This window comes from Branchiostoma lanceolatum, chromosome 12 (assembly GCF_035083965.1).
Source record: "Branchiostoma lanceolatum isolate klBraLanc5 chromosome 12, klBraLanc5.hap2, whole genome shotgun sequence".
NCBI classification, from domain to species: domain Eukaryota; kingdom Metazoa; phylum Chordata; class Leptocardii; order Amphioxiformes; family Branchiostomatidae; genus Branchiostoma; species Branchiostoma lanceolatum.
The window spans coordinates 15,944,671-15,970,416 of record NC_089733.1 but is presented as its reverse complement, the minus strand read 5'-3'; the positions used below and the strand labels follow the sequence as shown (position 1 = coordinate 15,970,416).

General features: G+C 41.9%; 2 protein-coding genes across 3 annotated transcripts in view; both read left to right on the top strand.

Moving 5' to 3' along the window:
* Positions 1-1,707: 1,707 nt before the first annotated feature.
* On the top strand, positions 1,708-6,276 carry LOC136446487 (death-associated protein kinase 1-like). The gene is made up of 7 exons (XM_066444869.1): positions 1,708-1,763; positions 2,274-2,417; positions 3,209-3,445; positions 3,537-3,630; positions 3,830-3,993; positions 4,179-4,367; positions 4,639-6,276. Exons 2-7 carry the CDS (start codon positions 2,319-2,321, stop codon positions 5,665-5,667), a joined length of 1,812 nt encoding a protein of 603 aa, XP_066300966.1. The 5' UTR covers positions 1,708-1,763; positions 2,274-2,318; the 3' UTR covers positions 5,668-6,276.
* A 5,399-nt stretch (positions 6,277-11,675) lies between these two features.
* The window catches only part of LOC136446612 (double-stranded RNA-specific editase 1-like), a 158,459-nt gene continuing 144,388 nt past the window's right edge, over positions 11,676-25,746 (top strand). The window contains exons 1-3 of one of the 2 annotated variants that reach the window (XM_066445077.1): positions 11,676-11,789; positions 13,994-14,102; positions 17,783-17,845. In XM_066445077.1, the coding sequence (XP_066301174.1) occupies positions 14,021-14,102; positions 17,783-17,845 (145 nt within the window). In that variant the 5' untranslated portion in view covers positions 11,676-11,789; positions 13,994-14,020. The remainder of the gene's footprint in view (positions 11,790-13,993; positions 14,103-17,782; positions 17,846-25,746) is intronic. The other variant, XM_066445076.1, reaches the window with a different exon arrangement.

Below are 25,746 nucleotides of genomic sequence, written 5' to 3'. Positions count from 1 at the left end.
TGATAACCCATGATCGTGGTACAGATGTCGTGTTGAGACGTTGGCATCTAAATAACGTCTCAATCGTACAAGGTTTATCCACCTAATCTCGAATCACTAAAAACATGCATGTTGGTGTACTTGTCAAGTACATGTTGCAGTAAACCAAACACAGTACAGGTGACTTTGACTTTCCTAACGGCAATGTTCCTTGTTAAGACATCATTTTGTCGTAGTCGTGCCGGTCAGTCGAACATTATAACTACATCTATGTGTCTTATTTCAACTACAAAATAATTCCGTGTTGAAGTGTAGGTTTTACAATGACTCAAAGCCATAATGTTTTCTTACAAGTAACATTTTCTCATGATATATGATTGTCAACTGTATATGCATTTCCTTAGACTGAAAATTCTATCTTGCCGTACTTGAAGGTCTGTTTAAATCCGCCGATTTGCAGCACCTTTATTGTTTCTCCGTCTGTTCCCTCAGACTGGCAGGACCGCACTCCATTGGGCCAGCACGACCGTGTGGACTGAGACGGTGGAGCTTCTGATCCAATACGGCGCGGATGTGAATCAGGAGGACAAGGTAAGTACAGACAATCCTGTCCTATAGTTTGACCGTCTTGTCCAATTTGCCACGATAGATCGTGACGTAGTGATAGGCCGTGATTGTGGTAAAGACGTCGTGTTGAGAAGGTAGCATCTAAATAACGTCTCAATCGTAAATGGTTTATCCACTTAATCTCGGATCACGAAAAACACGCATGACGGTATACTTGTCAAGTACATGTTGCAGTAAACCAAACACAGAACAGGTGACTTTGAGTTTTCTAACAGCAACGTTCCTTGTCAAGTAGTCGTGCCGTTCCAGTTGAACATTATAACTACATGCATATGTTTTATTTTAATGAGAAAGTAATTCAGTGTTAGGTTTCATAATGACTCATAGCCACAATGTTTTCTTACAAGTAACATTTGCTCATGATATATGATTGTCACCTGTAAAATAATTTTCCTCTTAAAATGAAAATTCTATCTTGCTGTCCTTGAAGGTCTGTTTGAATCCATCGATTTGCAGCTTTATTGTTTCTCCGTCTGTTCACTCAGGGCGGCAGGACCGCACTCCATTTGGCCAGCAGGAACGGGAAGACTGAGACGGTGGAGCTGCTGATCCAACATGGCGCCGATGTGAAACAGGAGGACAAGGTAAGTACAGACAATCATCTCATGTAGTAAGTTAGGATTAATGGGCAATTCATGTTGGTTAAGAAATAAATACTACTCTTACAGTATTCTCCTATCTTTTGGCTTTAGGGCCCATATATATATATAATAAGGGTGTCAATCTAGATTACGTTGGAAGTTTGAAGTGCAAAATCATGCAATTTAAATGTATGACACAGATTCCACCGTCCTAAAAGATCAAATGCATTGCACAGTTTCCCGTGACCAATATCAAGCAGGAAAAGTGCCCTTTAGCTAAAAAAACAGAGACACAGAGTATCCTAGCAATATTGTATAGCACTCGGTGGGAATAGCTTTGCATGTTAGCGTACGTGTAGCATTCCATGTACAAGGCCTTGTAATTTGGGAGGGTTGCCCCGTGACACAAAGTATTTGCCATAAATTTGATAGTGGTCTCCAATGACGACAAACCAAGAAGAATATTAGGAACTGAAATAGAGCGCTGAATTACATTCTATAATTCCTCTTACACAGCACGGGAAGGCACCACTGGACTACTATGTGCATGACGAAGGCCGCCGACGTTACCTAAAGGTGAGAAAATGTTGAACTTGTTCGTATAGTAATAGTTTTCATAGAAATAAGACTTAATCACGGTGTTGAGGGCCTTGTCTTCTTTCTCTGTTGTGACTTTTGTGTTTGTCAGTAGCATATTGAACTGTTTTTGAAAACCACTTACGTGTGCTTCCTTCGTCGATTAAGTATCTAAGTGGTGGATTTCACGTGTAAAAAGGACAAACGTGCACTATTCACGTGACGCTCTATTACTGTTGTCGCAATGTTGTGTCAAGATAGTCAGATACACGATTATATGTAAAAGAATTGTTTCCAGGACAAAACAATAATTTGGAATCATCGGTGATTTTTCTTTATCTATTTGGGATGGGGCTAGCTGGCAGCTTATTGTTGGAAAGGTTGGTCTAGTTACAATAACGTCTACAGTAGATGTTTGATTTATGTATGAAAGATATATCTACTTGTTTTGAGACAACAAAGCTACAGTTACTAAATAAGAAAAGCCGGGTTTCTACGTTGATCATACAGATTCTGGCAAGCAAGGTGGCTGTTGAGGTTTCCTACCACAAACTGATGAAACAGTCCGGTGGGGTGAAAGTCAACAGGTTCAAACTGTGCATCTGTGGACCACAGGAAGCTGGCAAGTCTACTCTGAAGGAAAGTCTTCAAGCGGTACGATGTTTCTATTAGAATTCTGCTTCCACCAGAAACTCAGATGTAAGGGAAGAGACCACCAAATGACTTGCGCCGTAGAATGCACCGCGCATACCCGTTTTATTTTCTATTTACTCTTTTAATAAATTATTTTTTCCTGAGCGAATTTTCTGAATGCTTCGACACTGGTTGGACTGATCCATTAGGATAGGGGGTGACATCCTGGTCTCACGTCAAATGTCACTGTAGCTCGTTATTAAAGATACCGGAATTGACGTCCGCGTGGTTCTTTTTTTCACCTTAAGAAACCTGACCTACCCAGCTTTGCAGTAGTGGTAAAGATTTGAGGTTTGAAATGTATGTAAATGTGTTTTAACGGGATCGTTTTGCATGGCTTGACCATGTGTTGCATCGGAAAGTCCATTTACTGGTCCCTCTCCTCAGACATCCTGCGTGGAAATAGAGCACAGTTGTTAGAAACGGAATGCAATTATTGGAAGGCATTTCTGTACTTTTTTAAAAAGCCTAATGTTTTCTGATTGAGACAAGTCTACAAAGCAATTTGTATGTATCTTTATGCAGGTCCACGAAGTTACTATGTAGGAAGGTAGTAGCTCAAACAGATGAAGGTTCATGTATACAAATAAATCTTTACCTTTCCTTATAATGAACAAGCAGACATCATCATCATCATCCCTGAAGGGCAGTTATGAACATGTGTCCTTTCTTGACATATTTACGTTTTTAAGTAAATTTGGAGACACATTTCACTCCTGTCCTAAATAAATCTTACGACATATTTCATATAGGGATCTTTCTCCGCCTTCTTCCGGGATCGAATGACTCCAGACAACCAGCCACACGAACCCACCCCTGGTGTGAACGTGGGAACAACCAACATTCCCGGTGTGGGGGAGGTCAGTGTGTGGGACTTCGCTGGACAGTCGGAGTACGCGGTAACCCACAGCATGTTCATGGGTGTAGAGAACACCATCTTCATTGTGCTGTTCAGCATCAAGGACGACATGAAAACACAGAAGCGAGAGGTGATTATGTTTAGTAACGCTGAATAAAAGCATTTTGCCGTTTCTAATGCTTATCAATTGCATTGGATAACAACTCACCCATTCTCCACAGGTCCATTGGTGGCTGTGTTTCATCAAGTCCTGCAACGCAAAGAGTAAGCCTCGCGTCATCCTAGTGGCCAGTCATACAGACCAGACTGACACAGGTAGAAGACATTAACAGATTCTTCACATGATGCATAGGCTGCATGGTGTTATGTCTTATGTACAGCATTTCTTTCATTCTATTGTTGCAGTTCTGTTTACTCCAATGGCCATTGATTTATTTCAACACATGTCAAGTATTTTCTTTGCTTCCATTGTAGGAAAATAAGACACTTGATTATATATTCTTTATACCAACAGGCCATCACCAAGTTGACTCTCTACGTAAGCTGATGGCTTCAGAGTTCAAGGATCGTCTGAGGATCTCAGATGAAGTGTTTCTGCTGGACTGTAGAAAGACTCGAACACCTGAAATGGGCCGACTCAAAGTAATGTTGACAACGATGAAGACACAGCTTCTAGAAGTGAGTGCATGTCCTGTTATATGTTCTTGATAAGAATATGTAAAGTATTACTTTCAGTATACCTGGTGACTATGTTGTGTGTATTCAAATCCTCCAAAGTGTGATTCGATTCATATCTGATATTGGCAATAACGGTCATAAATGTAAGTATCTTAATTACCCAACTATATATTTGAATTGTTTAGCACCAGCGAGACATACCCAAGCTGTGTGCTGAGATCATGAAGTGGCTGCCGAAATGGGCGAAGAAGTGCAACCCAAAGTGTCCTGTCGTGAAATGGATAGAGTACAAGAAGGCGGTGAAGGAGATCGACCGCTTTGTTGATGAAGATTTTCTCAAGGCGTCTTCGCAGTACCTGAATCATCTGGGAGAGGTAGACGATGATTTAATTACGAAATTACCACACTATTTAAGTTTGTATGTAGTCCGTCCACTGCAGAAGACCACAGCGACAGTTCTACCAAACGGGTAAAACGTTTGAATGTCTGAGGGACTCTTAGTTATCTTGAATTATTTTCAAGCAAGTTAACATATGTCTACTGGTTCCAGTTACCGAAGAAATAGACAATTTTCAACAGTCGTGGTATATTGAAAATATCAAAACATAAGGTCTGTAACAAAATCTGTTTCGCCTGTCGTTCCAGATCTTGTTTGTCTCTCCACAAACTGGTGAACCAATCGTTGTCTTGAAACCCAACTGGCTCTGCACGGATGTCTTCGGCAGAGTGATGGCTCCAGAAAACTTCCCCATCCAACATCTGAGAACCGTCGACGACATCGTCACCAAAGAGGAAATCCATAATGTGTTCCAAGATGTCGCCGATGTCGATCTCCTTATCACTCTGCTACAAGAGTTCCAACTTTGTCATACCTATAACGGAACGGAGTTCATCTTCCCCGGACTGCTGACACAAACCATGCCTCCAGAGAAGTGGCAGCCGACCGCAGACCTCACCAAGACCGTGTACTTTGGCAAGCAAGTCCAGTGTGCCGACACCACCGACATGTTCTCCTCCGGGTTCTTTCCCCGTGTGCAGACCCGCCTGATGAGGCAGATGAAGAATCGCCCGCTGCTGTGGAGAGATGGAGCCAAGTGTTTCGACTCCAACGTGGAAAGTCTCATCAAACTCTCCCCAGACGGCCGTGCGGTCAGCATCTGTGTGCGAAGCGAGCAGGGCGACAAGCTGATGTGCAGAGAGATGCTCCAGGAGATAGAGAACATCCTGCACAACGTGCTCGATGAGTGCAGTCCGGGCACAACTACAGAGGAGAGGGTTCTCAGCGCTCGTGCACTGAAGGAACACAGAGAAGAGGTCTTCTCCTACAGTATGGATCAGATCGACAAGGCCAAAGGAGCGGACGGCATCGTCCATCACGACATCCTTGGCTTCTCAGAAGACGTCAATGACCTTCTGTATGGTGGAAGAGACGACGATGAAGATGAGCAGGGAGCCGTGGGAAACCCGCACCGTGAACCCAAAATGTACGGAAACCGCAACACCATCATCAACGCAGGTGATGGCGCGGTCATCAACATGTACCAAGGTGCCAGAGCAGGTGATCATGCTCACTTCGACATGCCAAGCATCATGGAAGGTGACACGGGACAGCTACAGTTGGAAGAGAATGTACATGAGGACCTAGGACAGCTACAGTTAGAAGAGAATACCTAAGACATCTGGAGGAGTAGGAAATAAGTGTTCTTCCGATCGGTACTTTGAACAGCTTAAGTGAGAGCAGATGTTCAGCTATAGTTTGAGGAAAATGTTTCTGAGGATGCTAAAATATATTTTTTTTAGATATAATTAGACATACATGCACCATGACCCCTACATGTGGGGGGTTCGCAACACCATCATCAACGCAGGTGATGGCGCGGTCATCAACATGTATCAAGGTGCCGTTGGACAACTGCAGCTTGAGGACAGTGTGTCTGAGACTAGCTCAGATAGGCTGGCGCTGGAATGAGGCGTTTCAGGCAGTTGGTAGCGAATTTTTGGGCAATGATAATTCACAGCAAAAAATCCATTTGAAAATATTCATCATTGCATTAGGGACGAAAGGCGGTCTCACTTACTATACTGAAAATGCTCACTTTTACATAATTTGTATATTTCACAAATATGAAATCCCCATCACCGATGAGTTTGTGCAGCCTTTGTAGATATATAATAAAGTTTCTCATCACTGTCATCATGATTTATATGAATTTGTTATCCCCATATCTTCATCCTTTGAACAACGCTTCACTTTTCGGCGGGTTTTCTCAATTGTCAAAAGAATATCGGTACACTGCTGTTCTTGAAATCCGGAAAATTATAGATACAATTTGGCCTTTACAACTGAGAGTGTATTTTGGGGTATATTTTCATTTATGGCTCTTTCTTGTGGTGTTATCGTAGCCGATTAGAATTTTGTTGATCATTGTAGAGATTATGAGCAGCTGTTTGGCGGACGCTGTGAAGGAGTTATCCCCTTACGGCGATGACATCTAATCTCCAAGTAGATGTAAGGATCAGGCTTATTCTCAGTGTTTTGCAGCTGTCGTTACAATAATTAGTACTCTTTTACAATATTGCAGGTTTTTAACCATACGCCGAAGGGCAGTGGCAGAAAGGAGTACTTAAGTACTAGTATGCAAAAACAATCGGAAAAGAGATTGTTTAAAAGCTGCCAGGGGGGCCAAAATTAAATCGTTTGTTTTGATTTTGCCAACCCATACCCACATACAAAAATATCATGAAGATCCTTTCTCAGCTTCTCGAGTTATGCTATTTGCACACACACACATGACACAGAAACATCCACCCAAAAACATGAAACCATTTTGGTGACCGTAATGATGAGCCAGATCCTTACATCTGCTTGGAGACGTTGGCCCACTGTAAGACGTATGCAGGGATTTCATGGCTCTGGCTTCGCGGCAAAACGTGCCTGTGGCCCGGTCGCTTTTATGTTTCAAACGGCCAGACGACCGGGTTACAGAAGTCTTGGCAGAACCGTGCCTCAAGGTACGTCCTACCCATATAAATCACAGTAAAATCGTATACTTCTGATGGAAAACGCCAAAAGGCCGTGCCCAGGTTAAGGTAGGCAGGATTTAACAAGTTAGTAGGTGTCACGGGTGAAACCAGAGGTGGCCGACGAAAGGATCAAGCGTCTTGATTGATGGATCATTTAATGATACGCGCAACTACATGGTTATTTACAGCACAGTATGCTACCGCAACGTTATATGGTACGTTGACGAATCATGTTAGGGCCCTGTCACACTTGTGCGTATATGCAAGTGCGCGTGAGTTGCGCATTAACATTTTGTTGGTTTAAGTAATGTTTGCGCGGAAATAGATGTTTTCTGCTTTGACCCAGCATTGTGCAGCCTAGTGATCGAACCTAAGAAATCACTTATTCGGCTGCAAACTTAACCTAAACCAACAACATGTTAATACGCAACTCATGCGGACTTGTATATACGCACAAGTGTGACAGGGGCTTAAAGTTTTTACATCGCTGGTAGTACAGCCAAGAGATCGCTTCCTTCTCCAATCAGCCGGTTTATCATGCTGCAAACGTGCCGACGCACGGTCAAGATTCTCTGGGGGAAGCTTTTAATTCCTCTCGCCAAGTTAGCTCAGATGTTGGAGGTAGACATTTTCCACTCTATTTTCCAAAGCGTCCAGCGTTAGTAATCCAAATCCACACGGCTTAGAGGAAAACTGGGTGTGGAGTCGTGCATGACGAAGGGCTTTCGCAATTTCGCTCGCGCCTCGTACAATATTAAGACTTCTTAGAACGATCGATCTTTCAAACGTCAGCTGGTATTGAAATATTAAGTCGGTTGCTATCAGTTAACACGTGCCTAGAGAGTGCGATGTGTTCTGAAAGTACATCGCAATGTCTGATATTTGCACGCAACCGTTGAAGGCGTGTGAGAAGGGGGGCATTGTACGCTTTTGTCCAGCGGCAATGACGTCTCAATCGAAGTTCTAGGTCGTGCCGCGTCCCTCGAAAATATATATACATGTAGTAATCTTTGATATTCGTACCCACGAGAAGGCGTGTGAGAAGGGGGGCATTGTACGCTTTTGTCCAACGGCAATGACGTCTCAATCGAAGTTCTAGGTCGTTGCCGCGTCCCTCGAGCACTCTCGGAATCCCACTATCGTCAGCAATGTCAATCAAAACAAGATTATATTGAGTTGCAACAAGCGACCGGCGTCGCGACGACATGCGGCCTCCGGGTTGCCCTCGTAAATCAAAACGGCTGCGCATATACGATACTCCTCCACCGTACCAGCCAGTCTGACTCGATAAGATTTCCAACTCCACGTTTTGCGCGCTTAAACATTTCTAATGAAATATATATCCTCCCACGCACAATTTTACCCTCAACGACATGAACGCCAGACACAATTCACTGATAATTGGACGAGCTCTAAATTCCGCCTGTCAGCTTTGGCTGCGGCGGCGTATCCAATGTGCCGCGAGCACGGGTAAGGTATCGACTTACTGTGCGTCCGCGCTTTGCTAAAGTAGCTTTAAGTTTCCAACCCGCACGTTCTGTGGCTTTAGATAGAGCTGTGACAAATCGCTCGTGATGGCAGAGCGTCATTGGGCTGTGAAAAACGGCAGGCACGCAGGTTTTACGATTTACTTCGCGTTTCTGCCGGAAGCGTAGTCTGGGCACTCAAGGCTTCAGAAATAGATACTGGTACGTTATTATCCGAATGTTTCAACTTTTGCTGTCACAGACACATGCAATGCAATCTACAGCTATATTTCTGTGCGTCAAGGAGTTCAAATAATGTTGCTGGATGGGCAATCCAGTATATCCAGAGTATATCCAGAGACCCAACTCAAGATGGGTCTTGTTCGAAAACTTTACCGAAAGAGATTTGAACGTTGACTGGAGGACGAATGTTGCTTTAGGCTATATGAATATATGTGGGTTTTGCTGTGTGCCAAGGGAAAGAAATACTCCAGTATATATTACGAAAAGAAATCTCTATCAGGTAGGGCCGGAACAGCCTTGAAATACCCTAACGGCCTTAATTTCGCGCGCGTCCCAGTGGTACCGGTATTTGCGTTCTTGATGGCAAACAGTTATTAAATGCCATATCATGCAATCACCAAACACACACATGGGCTTGCTTGAAGCGAGGAAATTGCCAGAAAACTCTTTAATCACTTCCATTTTTATATCATTAGTAGTATATCTATGACGTACTTCAAGCTCTCAGATAGCGACACTGTGGTTCATACGTCACGCATGACGTCGGCGTGACGTCAGCAGGAATATGACACCATTTTGAGTGCATATCTGCATTTATCACCTGTTTACGCGTTGTGCGCAGGTTTAGATTTATGGGACAAGTACATTCTACTTAACAACATAGCTGGCGTTTTTCGCTTGGCTCACAGAAAAAATCGCTGCCTTGCCGGAAATTAAAAACGATTTTGTTTCATCGTAAAGGCGTATAAAATATGTCTTCCAGAAAATTCAATTCTGAGTAAGGTTGTGGATGTCACGTCCATTAATCTTTATGCTGCATATGCCTATAACTATTTCATTTGCCATGTAAGGGGTAGGCGCAGTATTAATGTTTCAGCGATGAAGTCGATGGGATGTCCCTGTAGCTCAGCTGGTAGTAACCTCACAGTTGAGCTCCTGGTCCCAATTAAGTGACAAATGGGAGACCCCGGTTCAATCTTGGGAAGGGCATTCGGTTGGGGCTGCACCCGTCTTTCGGAAGGGACCTAATACCGGTGTCCGTGTTCGGGGAGGTGCCTAGAGTACGTTAAGAGAAGGGTCAGCAATACCTCCATGTAGATATATACTCTGCTACTAAACTTGTGACAGCAGAAACTCAAATTTGCTGCCCTACGTGCCCATAGGCACTCCAAGGGTCTGAAGGGCCGAACGAAGGAACGATGAAGTCGATCATTTCTCGTAGGGCCGTTCATTTCCGATGCTCAAGACTCCAGCTACACAAATCACTGACAATGAGACAGCCGAGGAATTCTGATGTCTGGTTTTGTACATGTGAAATGCACTCCAGCGCCAGAAGGGCTGCCATCTGTTCGACAGTAAATATGTCACAACTGTCTCTTGAACGGGCTGCTGACATTTGAACTTGACTTTGAGAGCTAACGCGTGCCCCACCGAGTTTCTCTCCCGGAGGCTGTCTGGTCGATTTTCGCTGACGCTAGTCGCCTTGCCGTCAGGTCAAGTGGTTTCTTCGTGGTTTGAAGCAAAAGACTTTTGACGTCAGAACAAGTGTTTCTAGAGACTAAATTCCGCGCATATCGATTTGAGGCCTAACATTCCAATGTTAAGAGACAGTTTTGACGTCATTGGACGATCTAATTAGTATTCAAAAGCTCGATTTTATTTTTATTAAGTCAACAATAAGAGACCGATGACAGAAATGTGCCACAGTCATCATAATTAATGATTGAAACTAAACTAATGAATAATGATTGCAAGTAACCTGAAAGCAAAAGTCGACTAAATACGCTTTGCGCATTTACTCCTGACTTTAGTTTTACAAAAAATGGCATGGCCTCCAGCTCTGAAGACAATAGTACTAAGCCAGGTGTTGTAAGTTACATTTATGTGACCTAAGTAGATAGAGCGTATGACATATACACGTACTCTTGATAATTTGTAGAACAAATACGTAATCATATTCTGTTACATGAATTCTTTGTTCTTATTTTTGAATTGATGTCGCCTAAACCTGATTATCAAAGATTTAAGAGCTGCATGTTTGTTTATTTGCTAACACAACACAAAGGATTTATGGCGTCCTACTTGGTTTCGAAGGAGATTTATGACTGCTAAGGACTACTTCTCTTGGGTTGCATTTAGGCCCTCGGCTCGTAAATCTTCATATGTTATTAACCTTACCGGGATATCTATTTTCTTTTTCCTTCACTTATACAACGCTGAGTTTTTTTATCTGCCAGGGTGGAAAAATCATGTCAACGAGCACAACACGTGAAAAATACAACGTAGGCAATGTTAATCATGGTGAATTTTGAGTGATAACCTTGTAGATATGCCTTTCTAAACCGTAAAACTTTAATGTCGTCATTGACAAATAAAGCTACAGTTTCTCCTACTCACTGAATCGGAATATACTGCTTTGAAGTCAGTGCAAAGTTCAGGAAACAAAACCACAGCCACATCCCTGTCGGTCAAGTCCACACGTCATGCTGTCTACATAACGAGCCGCCGCAAGTGGGAGGCGCCCGGCCACGTCAGTGACCTCACCGAGTATGATTTACGGCAGTCGGACGTGCATCGAAACAGGTGATGGCAGCGACTTTTCTGACCGCGTACCATCCATCAATCCTAAAAGTCAAACAAACTGTCGCGCTGGATGCGCAATAGGGAAAATATCGCCCGCCCCGATCTGCCGTCCCGAAAACCCGCATTATGACCCGAGCGGGACGTACGTTGAGCTGGCGTACATCAAAACACGGATTTAATTTCCTCTAATCTACTTAATCCACCCGGACTGGAAACTGTCTCTTGTATGTTATCCCTTGATCCAGGGATTGTAGTTGTGTTGCTATTTTGGGGCTGCCCAAGTACATTCGAGGAAAACCTTGACACCAAAGACTGGTCGCTACATTTATCAAGGTTGGTCACGTTTTCCCGGTGGAACTTATCTAGTCTGCGTTGTTCTTGTCTGCATTGTGGTGTGTTATTCACTGCGTTGGACATCCCGAGAGAGGACACAGTCTACTTGAGGGAACACAACAACATCCGTCGACCGTGATCCAAAAGGTCTGTATCTAGAATCTCTAGTTCTGCATGCCATGCAAACGATGTGAACTTGAAGCTTGTCTAACGTATAATATTATATATTCACATTTTGTGTTACCGTGATATTTGTCTTAAGTTCTTAACGCAACTGTTACGAATTCTTAGCCAACAAATTACTAACGGTATATACACTGTCACTCGTACGACGTCTACGGTTGAGATTATGACGCGAGAAGTCGGTTGCTAAACAATGCGGAGACACCATCTGTCATTTCAATACGCCCCTTTTTACGACCATCGTTACCAGATACATGTAGTTCAATGTCACAACTGCGCATCGTTAACGTTCTTTTCTTGGAAATCATCAGTTTTCGCCTGAGAGTCGCATCAGTTCTGATGACCTTGCACTTCAAATGAACCATAGACATTCTTGGGACAGCCTCTATCTCCAAGCAGATGTTAGGATGGTACGTCATTGTAAACGATTACTGACTCTTAAAGTCCATCAACCCTACGGATTGTATGCCAGTCAGGGAAAAGGGGCATCTAGGAAATGGAACAATATGCGACCTTCCAACATCTGTTTGGAAATTCAGAGTGCCCCATATACATGTTGACACACTCCCGCGGCGGACACTGATGACGTTGTCCCATAAAGTCATACCGGGTTTTATTGGCTTCGTCAGAACTCGCCACCGTGACCGCTGGAGATTTATCGATTTCCATACGCGCGGGGATTGGCTTCTCTATCTAAAAATACCCCCCTTTTATCGCTTGAACTTTATAACCTTCTCTCCCCTGGCTGTATAATTCTTACATCAGTGATCGCCCTGTCTGTCATGGTGGGTAACTCATAAACCGCATGTGTATTACTATACTGGTCTTATTAAAGACCTCGGGCCTACTCCCAACTTTCAAAGATTCTTTACCGGCCGCACATGAAAGCCCTAGCATCATTTGAAGAATAGTCTGTATCAAGGGATGACGAGTAAGTTCAGGGGCCAAATGTCTAGACTATAGCTAGCAGCAACGATATATTACGTTACGTACTCAGCATACTTGGCAGCTCAGAACTTTGTAAACTTATCACAAAGCGTGCGGAAACTTGATTTTGTCTATCATGGCACATCTCTATCAATATGATATTAAATGCATGGTATTTCGTATCATTAGAAAGCATATCTATTGCCCTTTTCAATAATAATATCTCGTTTGTTATGGCCGTACAAATGATTCATGGGTTAAGCACCAGGGGTTGCTTAGTGAGTAGGACACGAAAAAAAGTGCCGAAGTTTCCCGATCATGTGTTAGTGTTTTTTAATGATGAGCAAAATGTGTTTTATAATTGGAAAGTTTTTACTTCCCTTTAAAATGAACCTCATTTGTTGTAATCAGATTTTTGTACAATGAGCACTATCAATGGTTTAAAAATGCCCCCCCCCCCCCCATAAAAAGAACCGAAATTCCCCCTTTTCGTATACATGTAATTTGTTTAATTTAGCATATTTTGTTTTGTGACAATAGTCAGCCCCGGCGTTCAGCCTTTGAATTTAGGATCATGGCAAATATTGTATGCATTGTAAATAAGCTTTAATAATACTATACAATAAAAAAGGTTTGACAAAGCAATAACGGAAAGAGATATGATTGATCAAACTTAAGTTCACAAACTATTCTCCAGCGCGATTTTATACAATGTACTTGGCCATGATATGTGTTTTCAATCTATTAAAGATAGGGGAAAAAATCACAAAACCAGACATGAAAGCATACATAACCTCGCCTTGATTAGAGGGATCTAGCCTTCAGCAACATGTAATATAATCTCAATTGCCCTTTAATGATCGAACACACGCTTTGGATACCAATGGATCAGTATTAGAAGATTCAGGGCACAAAAAGACACACCCTTTACACCCCTCATACACGACATCGTACATTCCAAAGATCACCTCTGACCTCGCAGAAGAAGTGCATGATGGGAGAATATCGGCGATGTTTCACAATTTCACGACCCCATAGGTTACAAAATAAAATGCTACATCATAATGTTTATATAGGTAATCCTCATACATGTATACATTGTGTTTTATTTGTATATTGAATCCAAACAAGGATAAGTTGTTTGGACTGTTTTTGTTAAGTATATGGTATTGTGACCTTTTCAGAGGACTGTTATCAGACATTTTCACACGGGTAATAATAATCAGGTATATCTTTGGCAGTCTTTGCTATCTTGAAAAGACTTCAACATGGCTGACTTCAAGAGTGATACCGTGCCGGGTCTGGATCTCGCAAGCGGCTCCCAGGGTTTTCCGCAAGGAAGAGCCTCTGGTAAGAAAGACATTTCAACCATTCCTTATTTCAGACCCTTTCCATGGGATTTAAGGGGCTGTAGCGGTCCGTATATGTCAGAAAATGTCCGCCGGCGCCACGCTCGTTCTCAAGTCTTTCATTCTCCAGTAGATTTCAACAACATAATGCATGGCGTGTCCGTGGCGTCTGCTACAATGCTGACTCCGTGTCTTTGTGCTTGTAAAAAAAGATCGCGGCCAAGATCCTGTCACAAAACGCCCACCTTTTCCCTCAGCAGTGTAGGCTAGGCACGGCCGTGCTCTAGACTTGTCTGTCAATATTGATAAAGCTCCCGGCCGGTCGCTCGAATTTGGCGCAGTGGGCTATCTCGGTCCATGTACGAAGACGGAATGTAATCATACATGTACTTCTGTATAGACATGTTTGATGATGTACATGACCGATCAAATACGATATTTCTGGCGTCGGATTCTAGTTTTAGTTGTCTGGGTTCCCTCGTCTGGCTGTATAACTACATTTACATCCGGTGTAAGATTGCGAACGTGAAGATTTGTAATTTGTGACAAGGGGATTTCGCTTGGTTTCGGTTCTTCGCTTCCGATTCAGTTCTTGAAAGGCCATCATCTAAATCATGGTGGGCGCCTGAAGATGATATTCAAGTGATGCTGTGCGGTGTTTTTTATGAAAAAGGAACGTTCACCCAATCGACCCAAACGTACAAATTTGTGCTTTTCATTGAAGTGTAAAGAGGTTTTTGATTCTATATAACGTTATGTTTATACTTCCATTTTGGGGTGTCACAGTAAAATACTGTAGCACCGGTTTGACGACGTTGCTGTAGCGTTTTAGATCTGCAGAGTAGTACAGTATTGGAAAACTTCACCCATCAGGATGCAAAGTTACCATTGTACCAGTTCAAAGTTCTTGCACTGACTGACCGACAGTGTGATAAATGTTACTGTAAATCTTGAAACGTTTGCTGTGTTTTTATTCTTGCAGTTTTCACAGTGACCTGTCTACCATGAAATTTATGTTTGACTCTGTGAATATTCACACTGCTACTGTATTACAGAATTGTTTCAACCACAGATTTATATTGTAAGACATCTCCTCCTACTGCAAGAAAATAAAACCACTGTAAAGGTAAATGAATTTACAGTAATTGTGACTGAAAGCCAACAACAGCCTGATTTGAGGGCATGACCAATTCCTGGGAATAGTTTGTACAGTTTAAGAGAAGGAAATGCATGCTTGTCTTGCTAGCCCGGCCAGATAGTCAAGCGAAAGTGGTATTTGAAATTGAACTAGCATAAACTGCAAGTTATGTATGCATAAAGTGGCGCGTTGGATACACCCGATCCCTCGATCTCGGAAGTTAAGCAACGCGTGGTCCGGACAGTGCTTGGATGGGGGACCAACCAAGGACGTCCGGATTGCTGTAGCCTCACGAAGCTTTCCACGAAATCGTCTTCCGGGAGGGACGTAAAACGGGGGTCCCGTGCTCGAGGAGGTGCCTCGAACACGTTAAACAGCCTCATTACCCTACACATTGGGTACCTGCCTGTGGCACTGGCTGCAAATACACCTGATATTATATTATATTATATAAAGCTGTGCTCTATTTCCAGAATCCCTGTTCCTCATTATGTGTTTTCCCTGACTCCCTGGTAGTACTGACAGTGCCCAGTAGGGGTATGGTCAGAGGTCACATACCTTTGTATTTCTGCATGCATACAGCTTCAGATGACCAGGGAAAAATAACTTTTCATCAATCAGCCACAGCATTCTTCAGTGTCAGACAGTCTTGTTAACATTTCAGAGACCATGTTTTCCTTTTTGAGACTGTGAAAAATTGTGATTTTATAAAAAGGTTACAATTAAATTAATAGATTTTGCACCAGCAGAAACTTGAAGCAACTAGAAATTAAAGTTTGCACCAAACCCTGCAACTAATGAGCCACTAATATATAATAAATTAAACTTTAAGTAAGCAAAGTTTGTTGTAGCTTTATTAAAATGATGGATATTAGTGATTCACAAGCTTAAGATAAGCACAAATATAACTAAAATTGCTTGAATAAAAAACAGTTGAAAATATCATCACATTTGGTTTTTAAGTTGTGTTTCTTATTCTTTGTAGACATTGCTTTGGAACTTGGAATGTCCCATAGAAAATTGTAAAAATCACTCATCTACTTCGATTTATTAGTTATGACCCAAAGGCAGGATTAAGCAGCGCCCACACAATTTTACGATGATCACGATATCAATTCACCATCATTTGTCACGTTTTTGTGTCACCAATCCACCTATCTAAGGACTGCAGGGTATTCCTTTATCACACCTACACCAAAGACTGCAGAGTAGTTTCCTGAAACTGCTTATCTTAATCCTACATACCACTGAGGGCGGTCACGGACACATCAATAACACAGACTTGGGGGCGTGGGTGGGGTTTATGTGACTTACTGTTGGTATTAAAGTTTAGGGCTGGAAATTCATTTCTGGCAATGAATGAATGAATGAATGAATGAATGAATGGTTTATTAATAAGAAGTGTTACATGGCAGTACACTGAACTGCGTACACTGTACAATATCTTGTATTTATAAAACCATCCAGTTTTTGAGTGCACAAAAGTGAACCCAGTATTTTGAGCCTGGATCTTGTAATTTTCGTTAGAAATCTGGTACATTGATCATGACATTCGGTATTTCAGATCTGTACCTAAAAGAGTTTTGCAGTGTCATAGATGTTCCTGGAAATACCATTTTATTTTAACCTTCTCACTGCTACCTAACCCCATAACCAATAAAGAATATGTATTCAAACGGATACTCGTTGTAATCTTGAATTCTTCTATACAACAATCTATGAGGAACTCAAGGTGGTTTGGGCCGCTGCTGGCCATAGCTCACTGAAGTGCCACAGACTAGTTTTGATATAGGCCAGTGCAGGTTTGGTACGTAGTAGACATCAGAAATACTTGCATACTGACATCTACAATACTGCACTAACCTGCTTTATGCAGGTGGTTTGTCTAGTGGTAGAAAATGTACATGCAGCAGCCAAATGCCACATTTTACTCCATAAATCTTGTTACCCAGAGTTTCACCGAAGTGGGGGCTGTTTTCAGAGAAAGCATGAGGATGGCCTTGCTGAGGCTGGAGGGTAGAGTTCAGGTCGTCAAGTTGACAGGAGGTGAAAGGTCAGGTTGTTGAGTTCAGCCTTTAAAAACAGAAGCTGGCAGGGGAAACAAAAATCACCTGAGGTGTGTGGACTGATTGGCAATCATTTGTTTGACAACATTGCAGACGTCAGTCAAGTGCTGGTAGTTGCTAGGCAACGTCAAGCCTGGGAAGGTATGCCACATGTTCTTCCCTGAGGCCTAGGGCTTCTTCTTTAATGTCTTCTTTGACACTTGAGTTGAAGACTTCCAAAGATATGTCCTTGTCTCAGAGCCAATTGTGTTTGGCCCAACCCCAAAGAAAGTCACACTTACAGGAAGTGTTCAGATCAGTGGGTGCAGAATATTATTGATTCGTACAAATGTGTAGAGAGAAGTGAAGTTCTTTAATCTTGAAGCCAGCCTAGGGTAACTACTATTTGGCGTATTTTATTACCTGGATGTCTAACCTTCATCGACATACATGTATGATTATGACAGTAATGTTTTTCGTTCTCCCTAACTTCTCCAGCTGCAGACTTCTGGCAGGAAGTGGGTGTAAAGGTGGGACCCAAGGTGCAACCTGAAGATGAAGGTGAGAAATTCTCCCAACATACATTTTTCACTATTCTCTAACTTTATCATTGCATTTTTGTATTTTTGTAAATGTAGGTTGTTACTGCTGCTTTGATGGTCCAAAATATCATCATGATCACACGAAAAGCACAAAAATATATGTGGATAAGTATCTTAATTGAAAGATTCATTATGTTAGATGGTACTAGTATCAGCCTTGTGCAATGGTAGAATGGAGAGCAGAGTTTTAAGTTTGAACTTGCCTCCAACTACCAAGGGAATCTGTCATTTCTTAATTGGTTGTACCTTTGCATGGATCATTGCAGGTCCTTGAAAATGAAATAAAATTGTATGTGAAATCTTGCATAATTACCATGAGAATGCTTTTGCTGGGAAGCTTTGTAGAAATAGGCCTGGCCATAATGTCTTTTTTGTCAAATACATTGCCAAGATTTCATTGTACTCTATTATATAAAAGAAGGTCCATAAATTATGATGAAGTAGTTTAACGATGGCTAAATTTGTCCCTGTGTTGATTTTGGTGACACCAGAGTGAGTAAATGGTGATGAATAGAGACCCAAGGGACTGGTTGTATTTCTAAAAGGGTCAGAGTAGTAACAGTGGACTACTACTACTCAGAGTATTATATATCCATCTCGTCTATCCTGAATCAGTTCAGTCTGAAGTTGCTTGTAGCCTTCTATCTATCTTAAACCCAGCAGCCTTGCCAGAAACTAAGTGATAAGCTGTTCACTCCACACAGTCACACCACTCCTTTTGCAAACCCTTATATGTAGAGTCAGACTTATTTGCTTAGCTAGCTTAGAGAGAGTTAGACCTCTGCGATATTCTTGAGTGCATTTTTGGTCAAGGCCAAGTCAAGACTAATAGAATCCCTACAGGGGTTTCTCCTGGTGTTGGTCATTTTGACGAAAATCTGTAGCCAATGACGGGCAATAAGTATCATGCAGCTATCTTTAGTAACAGAATTGGCTGTGTAAGTCACTGTAATATGGAAAAGATTACATGCAGCAGGTCAAAAGCCAGCAGGTGATCATGGAAGATGATTTAAACCTGGAAAACCCTGGGGCAATCTTTACCATTAGCATGTGAAAAGCACAGCCTTTTTATGACCCTGTCTTTGCAGTCTAGCCTCTGTTACATAATCTCTAGCTAATTGACTGCTGGTCAGTGGTGGACCTCTATAGCTAGGAGCATGATTTAGTCAGACCTGTAAAACCTTGGTGAAATCCTTTCCAAGCATGTGAAAAGATGCAGCCCTTTTCAGGATCCTGTCCTTGCAGCCAGCCTTTGTTACATAAGCTCTCGCTGCCAGAGGCTGATTGGGCGCTGGTCAAGTCTGTTGAAGCCTGGGTGCCATCCTATCACTACCGAGGCTCCTACACCCTACGCTTGGGGTAGCAAGTGTAGAGGCCCTAGAAGTAATAGGATGGCACCCAGGCTAAGTCTGTTGGCCTCTAGTACAGTAGTAGCATGATTTAGTCAGACAACTTGCAGACTAGCCTGAGAGCAGTGTGCCCAGGTCTCTCCCATGTGGTAGAGTGAGTGATGGTATGTCACTCAGTATCAACCCACCAGAAAGTCTGCTGTCAGGCGGGGATGCTATGGTTTCATTAGGACCTTAGAGGTGCCACTTTCCTCCGACCTTTGATCTTTTGTCCTCTGGATGTGTGTCGCCTGATTACTCTCACTCTCAGGAGAGAGGAACGGATTATGGAATGTAGTCAGAGTCTTGATAAATCTTGATATTTGTGTGCAGTACTGTGCTACAGCAGGGGCATGTTACAGGCTTAATGTGTATTGATTGTGGACAAGGACTGAAAATGGAGGTTCAACTTGAAGTGATGGTGAGATGTTACTGTAGAAGGGGAAATGTTTGCAGAGGTTTTACTTTTGTGGTTTCTCTTGGTAATATTTTCACTGTTCCCTTGTTTCAATGGCAAGCTTAAAACCACCACGAACACTCCATTTTCTTCCTTCTGCAAAATTAAATCCCAGCAAACTTAAAGCCTTTTACAGTATAAAGCCTTTTGCAGACAATATTTTTGTCATAAATGATGTCACAGACATGATTTATGGTGATAGTGGAAGGAGGTCTGGACTCAAAATGGCGGTCTAGACTCAAAATGGAGGTTTGACTTGATTGGGAGATGTTAGAACATGATTGACAGGTCTGCAGACAATATTTTGTGTCATGATGGGTATCACTCAAGTCTGTTATAGACATAATTTGTGATGATTGTTGAGGGAGGTCTGGATCTCAAAAAATTGAGCTTTGACATGATGGGAAGATGTTAGAATATGATTGACAGGATTGCAGACGATATTTGTGTCACAAGTACCGTCAGAACTGATCTAGAGGAGTCTGTTACAGACACGATGAGTATCAGAGTTTAGACTATCAGTTGTGATGGAGGCCTGAAAATGATGGTTTGGAATGATGGGAGAGATTGACAGGAAGGCAGACAATATTTGCATCAGAACTGTCATTATGGAATTGACACACATTTCAGTGGTTGTACATGTATACATGTATGTGCATTCAGGGATCTCCCAGAAATATAGAGCAGGATGGGGGGGGAGGGTGCCAAGCATGTAAGATGCGTGGCTTGAGGTCTGTTGCATTTTGCCTTTTCCAGACACAAATGCAGCTTCAGCTTTATATCTTGTCTACAATAATTAATGAAATCTTGAGTTTTGAACAAAACTACTGGGGAAATATTGGAAGAACATCCTAGCTTTGAAAATCAACAGGATGGAGCTGGGCTGAGAACAGGATGGAGGAGCGCCACTGTTCCATTCTTTAGGGAGATCCCTGTGCATTACTGTTAGTAAGAAAAAAATGGTCACTGTGTGATGTGGTTGTTTGGGAATCGGTATTGATCTACATGTGTGCAGACAATATTTCTTTGATGACAGCATCAACATTGACTCAAGGTCAAAACTCAGAATTTTTATTTACAGTACTACACAATGTGTCATGGGGATTGTTTTTCTTCCACTATTTCTCCAAAACCACTTGTTTGTCGCACTTGTTGTAAACTGTATTGTTCTCAGTGTTTGACTAGTGAACAGGATGGGATTACCTGGTGTTACAGGCTACAGTTTTCACCACAAGGTTTGTGTGAAGTGTCTTAAGTTGTTAAGTTCTTGCCGCTGTCTTGAAATACAACCTAATAATCATGGTTCAGGTCTCCGATTGTAATGTATATTAGACGAAAGTTTATTACTAACTACCTGTTGTGATATCACCCATTCCTGAACAACGATTTACCCACAAAATTTGGGTCCAACATTTTCTTGTGTTAGAAATCAAACCTGAACTTCAGAACAAAACTCTACCAACACAGTTGAATTTGCACTTGATTTTGCTGTGTTTGATTGTAATGGACATTGTACAATGTACATCATGTACATGTATGTTAAATGAAAATCTACCACCTATTCCCAGTATTCCTGGCATCCTTGGTAACAATCCTGCTTCAGAAAAAATTCTACCAAGTACATGTACATGTAGGAACACAGATGAACTTTCATGCTCAGATTTTCAGTCTGTGTTTGATTGTTATGTACATGTACATATGATATATATATATGTATGTGGAATAAAATCTATCACCTATCCCCAGTAATGCAGTCATCCTTGGCAAGGACTTACCCTCTGAGCCTGAGAACCAGCAGTAGAGCTGCCGGGATTGGCACAGATGGGTTCCACCTCCGGTACGATCCGGGGGTCCGCGGCCCATTTCTTTTCATTCCCGCGTACGGAAGGGCGATCCATCATGTGACCCAGGCCGGTTATTGGGAATAATTCCTTAATACCACGATTGATTTTGCGGGGAACCGGCCCGGACGCGTGCATGCATCCTCCCCTCTTACGCTGCCACATTATATTTCCCTATGGTAATCCAAGTATTTTGCCATCTCGCATGCCCTGTCTGTTAAGGTTTTATTTAAGTCTTGAGGTATGTACAAAAGGATGGCCCAGAACTTTGTGATTTCCCCAAGCTTTTCACTAGTAATGGTTGGATGGTCGAAAGTTTGAGAGCGGTTGTGTTGTTAAAAGTTTTGCGAAAATTGCAGTTTTGTTCAATAGGCGGTGACCAATGCATATAGATGGGTTCCAGCCCAGACACGCTATATCATAGCGTTCTCGATACTTAGCTGTCACGAAATGGAGCTAACGTAATCCAAAATCCATGACGGTAATTTTCTGAGCTGGAAAATTGATGACATTTCTGCTTTTCCAATGTTGACTATGATGGGAATCATACATCTTTACTTGCTGGAAAATCAAGGAATATTTTTCTGACTTAGTGCAACTACATCTACTACTACTGTACATGTAGTACTATGGTAAACATGTATATTGAAGGTCGGAGTTTAGAGTAGACTTGTATGATGATTAGTATTTTGTTGGGTAATTTTTGACTGAAATAAACGAGTTAACAAGAAAATAACTTTGCATCAACTCCAGGGTAAGACTATTAAGTATGAACATGAAGAAACAATAGGACAATTTCTAATAACCCAGTTGTTTACAAAAGCAGAAAATTGCATCTCTATGTAGCTAGATAGACCATTCAAGAAGTCATTGCTTATTACTGGTATTGAATACTGATACTAATTCAGGTTGTAAGGTTGTCTTGACGATGAATCCTAAGGCATTACTAGGAAAATTCCAGTGGAAGTGACATTCTTCTGTTTCTATTATAGAGTAACGTCATGTCTCGGATCTACATGTACATGTACAAAATGTATATCAGGGGGTCTGCATGGGGTTTTTTAATTATGCATCATTCCAAACTCAGGAAGACTGACTATGGTTTATGCCATAATCAGGTATAACTTCCCTATGAATCCCATGGAAAAAAGGGTTTCATTGCAAATTACATTTTGTGAATGATGTGTGTATGCTTTATGGAAAAATGCATGCAGACCTGCATACCAGAAGAGAGTCTGACAGCAGTGGAGGAGCCAGTTGTACAAACTGAGCTATAGAAGTGCAGAGGACCTAAACAATAGGAAAACTGAAGCTCAAGGTGTGGTGCGCTGGTGCTTTGGGGTGCTCTCATTTGAGTGCAGTGGCCCCTTCTGCCTCTATTGATGCCAGGGTACAGAGCTTAAAATACATGCCTGCTACCTGCATTTTGCAAAAGAAAAGCTTTGATTGCAATTAGAATGATTGTACCTTTGCAAATTTGAGATGGGTATCATCTACCTACAGTACATGTAAGTACAAATTAATTAGTGCAACATCTTTATGGTGTGTTATTTGAGTGTTACAAAATCCTAAACTTGAATCAACAATCTGTAAATGACTTTCAAGCCATGTAAAATTGGAACAACACATTGTTCAGTTGCAGGACCATTTTTCAAATTTATTGCAGGTAAATTTCCTGGGTATTTGTAAAATTGCAAGACACATTATAAAGAATGTTTAGTAAATTTTAGAGCACTGGTTTAAATTTCTCTCATACAAAGAAAGGCAGCCGCACCAGAGAAGAGAATTAAAGGAGACGGTACAAGAAAACAGAAAGAAAGTCCATATCGTTTGTCTTACTCCTTTTGCTGTGTTGAAGACATCCCCAATGAAAAGCTGTTTCGCAAATCGGCAAACAGATACTATGAAAAGGTGCAAGGGTCGTCAGTCAGGTCGTTAATTTATCGAGCCATTAGTGCTGACGAAGTGGAAAATGATGGGCAGTCTGAGATGACAGAAGTAGCAGGGAAATCAGGCAGTATTGTCGCCAATCTCTAAACTCTGCTGGTCGAATCCTGCCAACAATGGGCAGCCAGGGGCTCCCAGTAGCATATCTAATGCGAACAATGCGTCCGTCCTTTGAAAGGAAGGCCTGTTTGCGCAGTTGAGAATTCCCCGCCATGAACAAAACCCTGCACACAGACTCAGGCCACCTCAGCATGGTAGCAGCCCAGGCTAGCGTTGCCAGGAAGTATAGACACAGGGTATAACAACTTTGCTGTCTACTCACACACCAGATAGCCATTTACCTATAGGTACGTTGTGCCACAGGGAGTTTTAGGAGGCCAACTCATCATCTGCTTTGAGTTTTGGTTCCCATGTCCTGCTGAGAACTGGAAGTCGGACATAACTGCCCGCTGTTTCGCTGGGCTCCGATCCAGGTTTGTTGCATTCTCATTGCTTCTAGACAATTGCACAAGTCAGCAAAGTTGGCTGGGCAAGTTGTTGGCATGATGCAGTGGCTAGAGCAGCTAGGTTGCAATGAGGGTCCATCTATTTCCCAGGATGATTGATGATGAGATTTACAAGGGTTACAGTTGGGTTGGAAAGTAAGACTGGTAGCTAACAGTTAGGAATACATCAGTGTTGTATCATTGAGGACTCAGTAGTGGGGGACAGGCCATGCCCATATTTGACACTTGTGTGAATGATGCTGCATTCTCTGACACTGTTGGACTTGCACAAAGAGACATGCACAAAATAGGAACGCTCTGGGCAGTGGTCCAAAATGTATACAGAGTCGTTTTCATATCTCACATTCTGACGCAACCTAGTAGACATTATTAATGTCTGCCTAGAAACGGGACAAACATGCGTTTTGAAATTCTCGAGGATATCAATGAAGTTTTCCCCAACTGTTATGGTTTAGATTATCCCATTGACACTTAATTGGGCAATCTAAGATATACATGACGGCGGTTCGAAAAGTAATGCAAAAAAGTCCATCGCTCGTAAATAAAAATCTGACTCTGAGCAACAAATATTAGATATTTCAGTCTAAAGAAGGATAGATGTGCCTTTACCTTTATGCCAAATTACAACTCTATTCAATAAAAAATGAGCCTCTAATAAAACCTATGGCATGAAGTTTTGGCTGACTGACATATACATAAAAAAAGACATGTCATGTTTGTTTTGAGGTTGGTAATCTTATATATTCATGATTTCAGTATATCTATTTAACTGTTGCTAAATCTGAGTTGGCTTTCCAGGTTAATACCATAGCGTTTCGGCATAACATGCCAGATACAGTTGTAAACTGAATACTAGAACATCTCTATGGAAATAGACAACCAATCCCTAGCACTATGTCATTATTTTCATGTCGTAATGGATTAATATGAACATGTACATGACTCTCTGTACAGTATAGTTTGATTAAAATTGATTTTTGGACACTACAGGGTGTGCTACTGCTAGCATTCCTACTCTTAATGTTGGAGACTGGTGCTCTGTTCTTGTTAACCTTCCTCCCAGACGCATAAAGCAAGGGGCAGTGTCCAATATTCATGCTAAGTACCTCAGGAAAGTCAAGCCGGGAACTTTGCCCTGTGAAAAATGCAAATCACAGACCAAGGTGCTGTCTGCTGTGTCATCTTCCACGCTCTACTTAACCCCCCATTTATTTTCTTACCTACCTAGGTATGTAATTATGGCAGGCGTGCCACAGAATTTTGATAGGTGTCTTTTGAAGTCTGAAATCGTTCTGCATGCCAACTGCTACCAAGCGGGATTGCGCCATTTTGAAAAAAAGAGGGCCTGGAAATATGTGAACATCCCTTCCCAGGGCTCGAAATACTGGGTGCATGTGCACCCAGTGCACCCAATTTTGGAGCTGTGCACCTAATTTTTTTACTGTGGGTGCACTGGTGCACCCAAATATTTTTGTACGGTTTAATGTGTAAGGTATCACTGCACACTAGTAGACAGCATATTCTTGACATCTAAGTGTAAGAAAATAATAAAATCTTTGTTGTTGTACTTGTTTAAGATTTTGATGTTAGAATTTGAGTTAATTTCGATTTTGAAAGCTTCAAAACTGCGTGCCGAGATCGCATGCCAAACGTGCATGAAGAGGAACAGTAAGGTTTGTCATTAGGTTTTGCTTACAATAGTTACATTCTACTTTATTTTA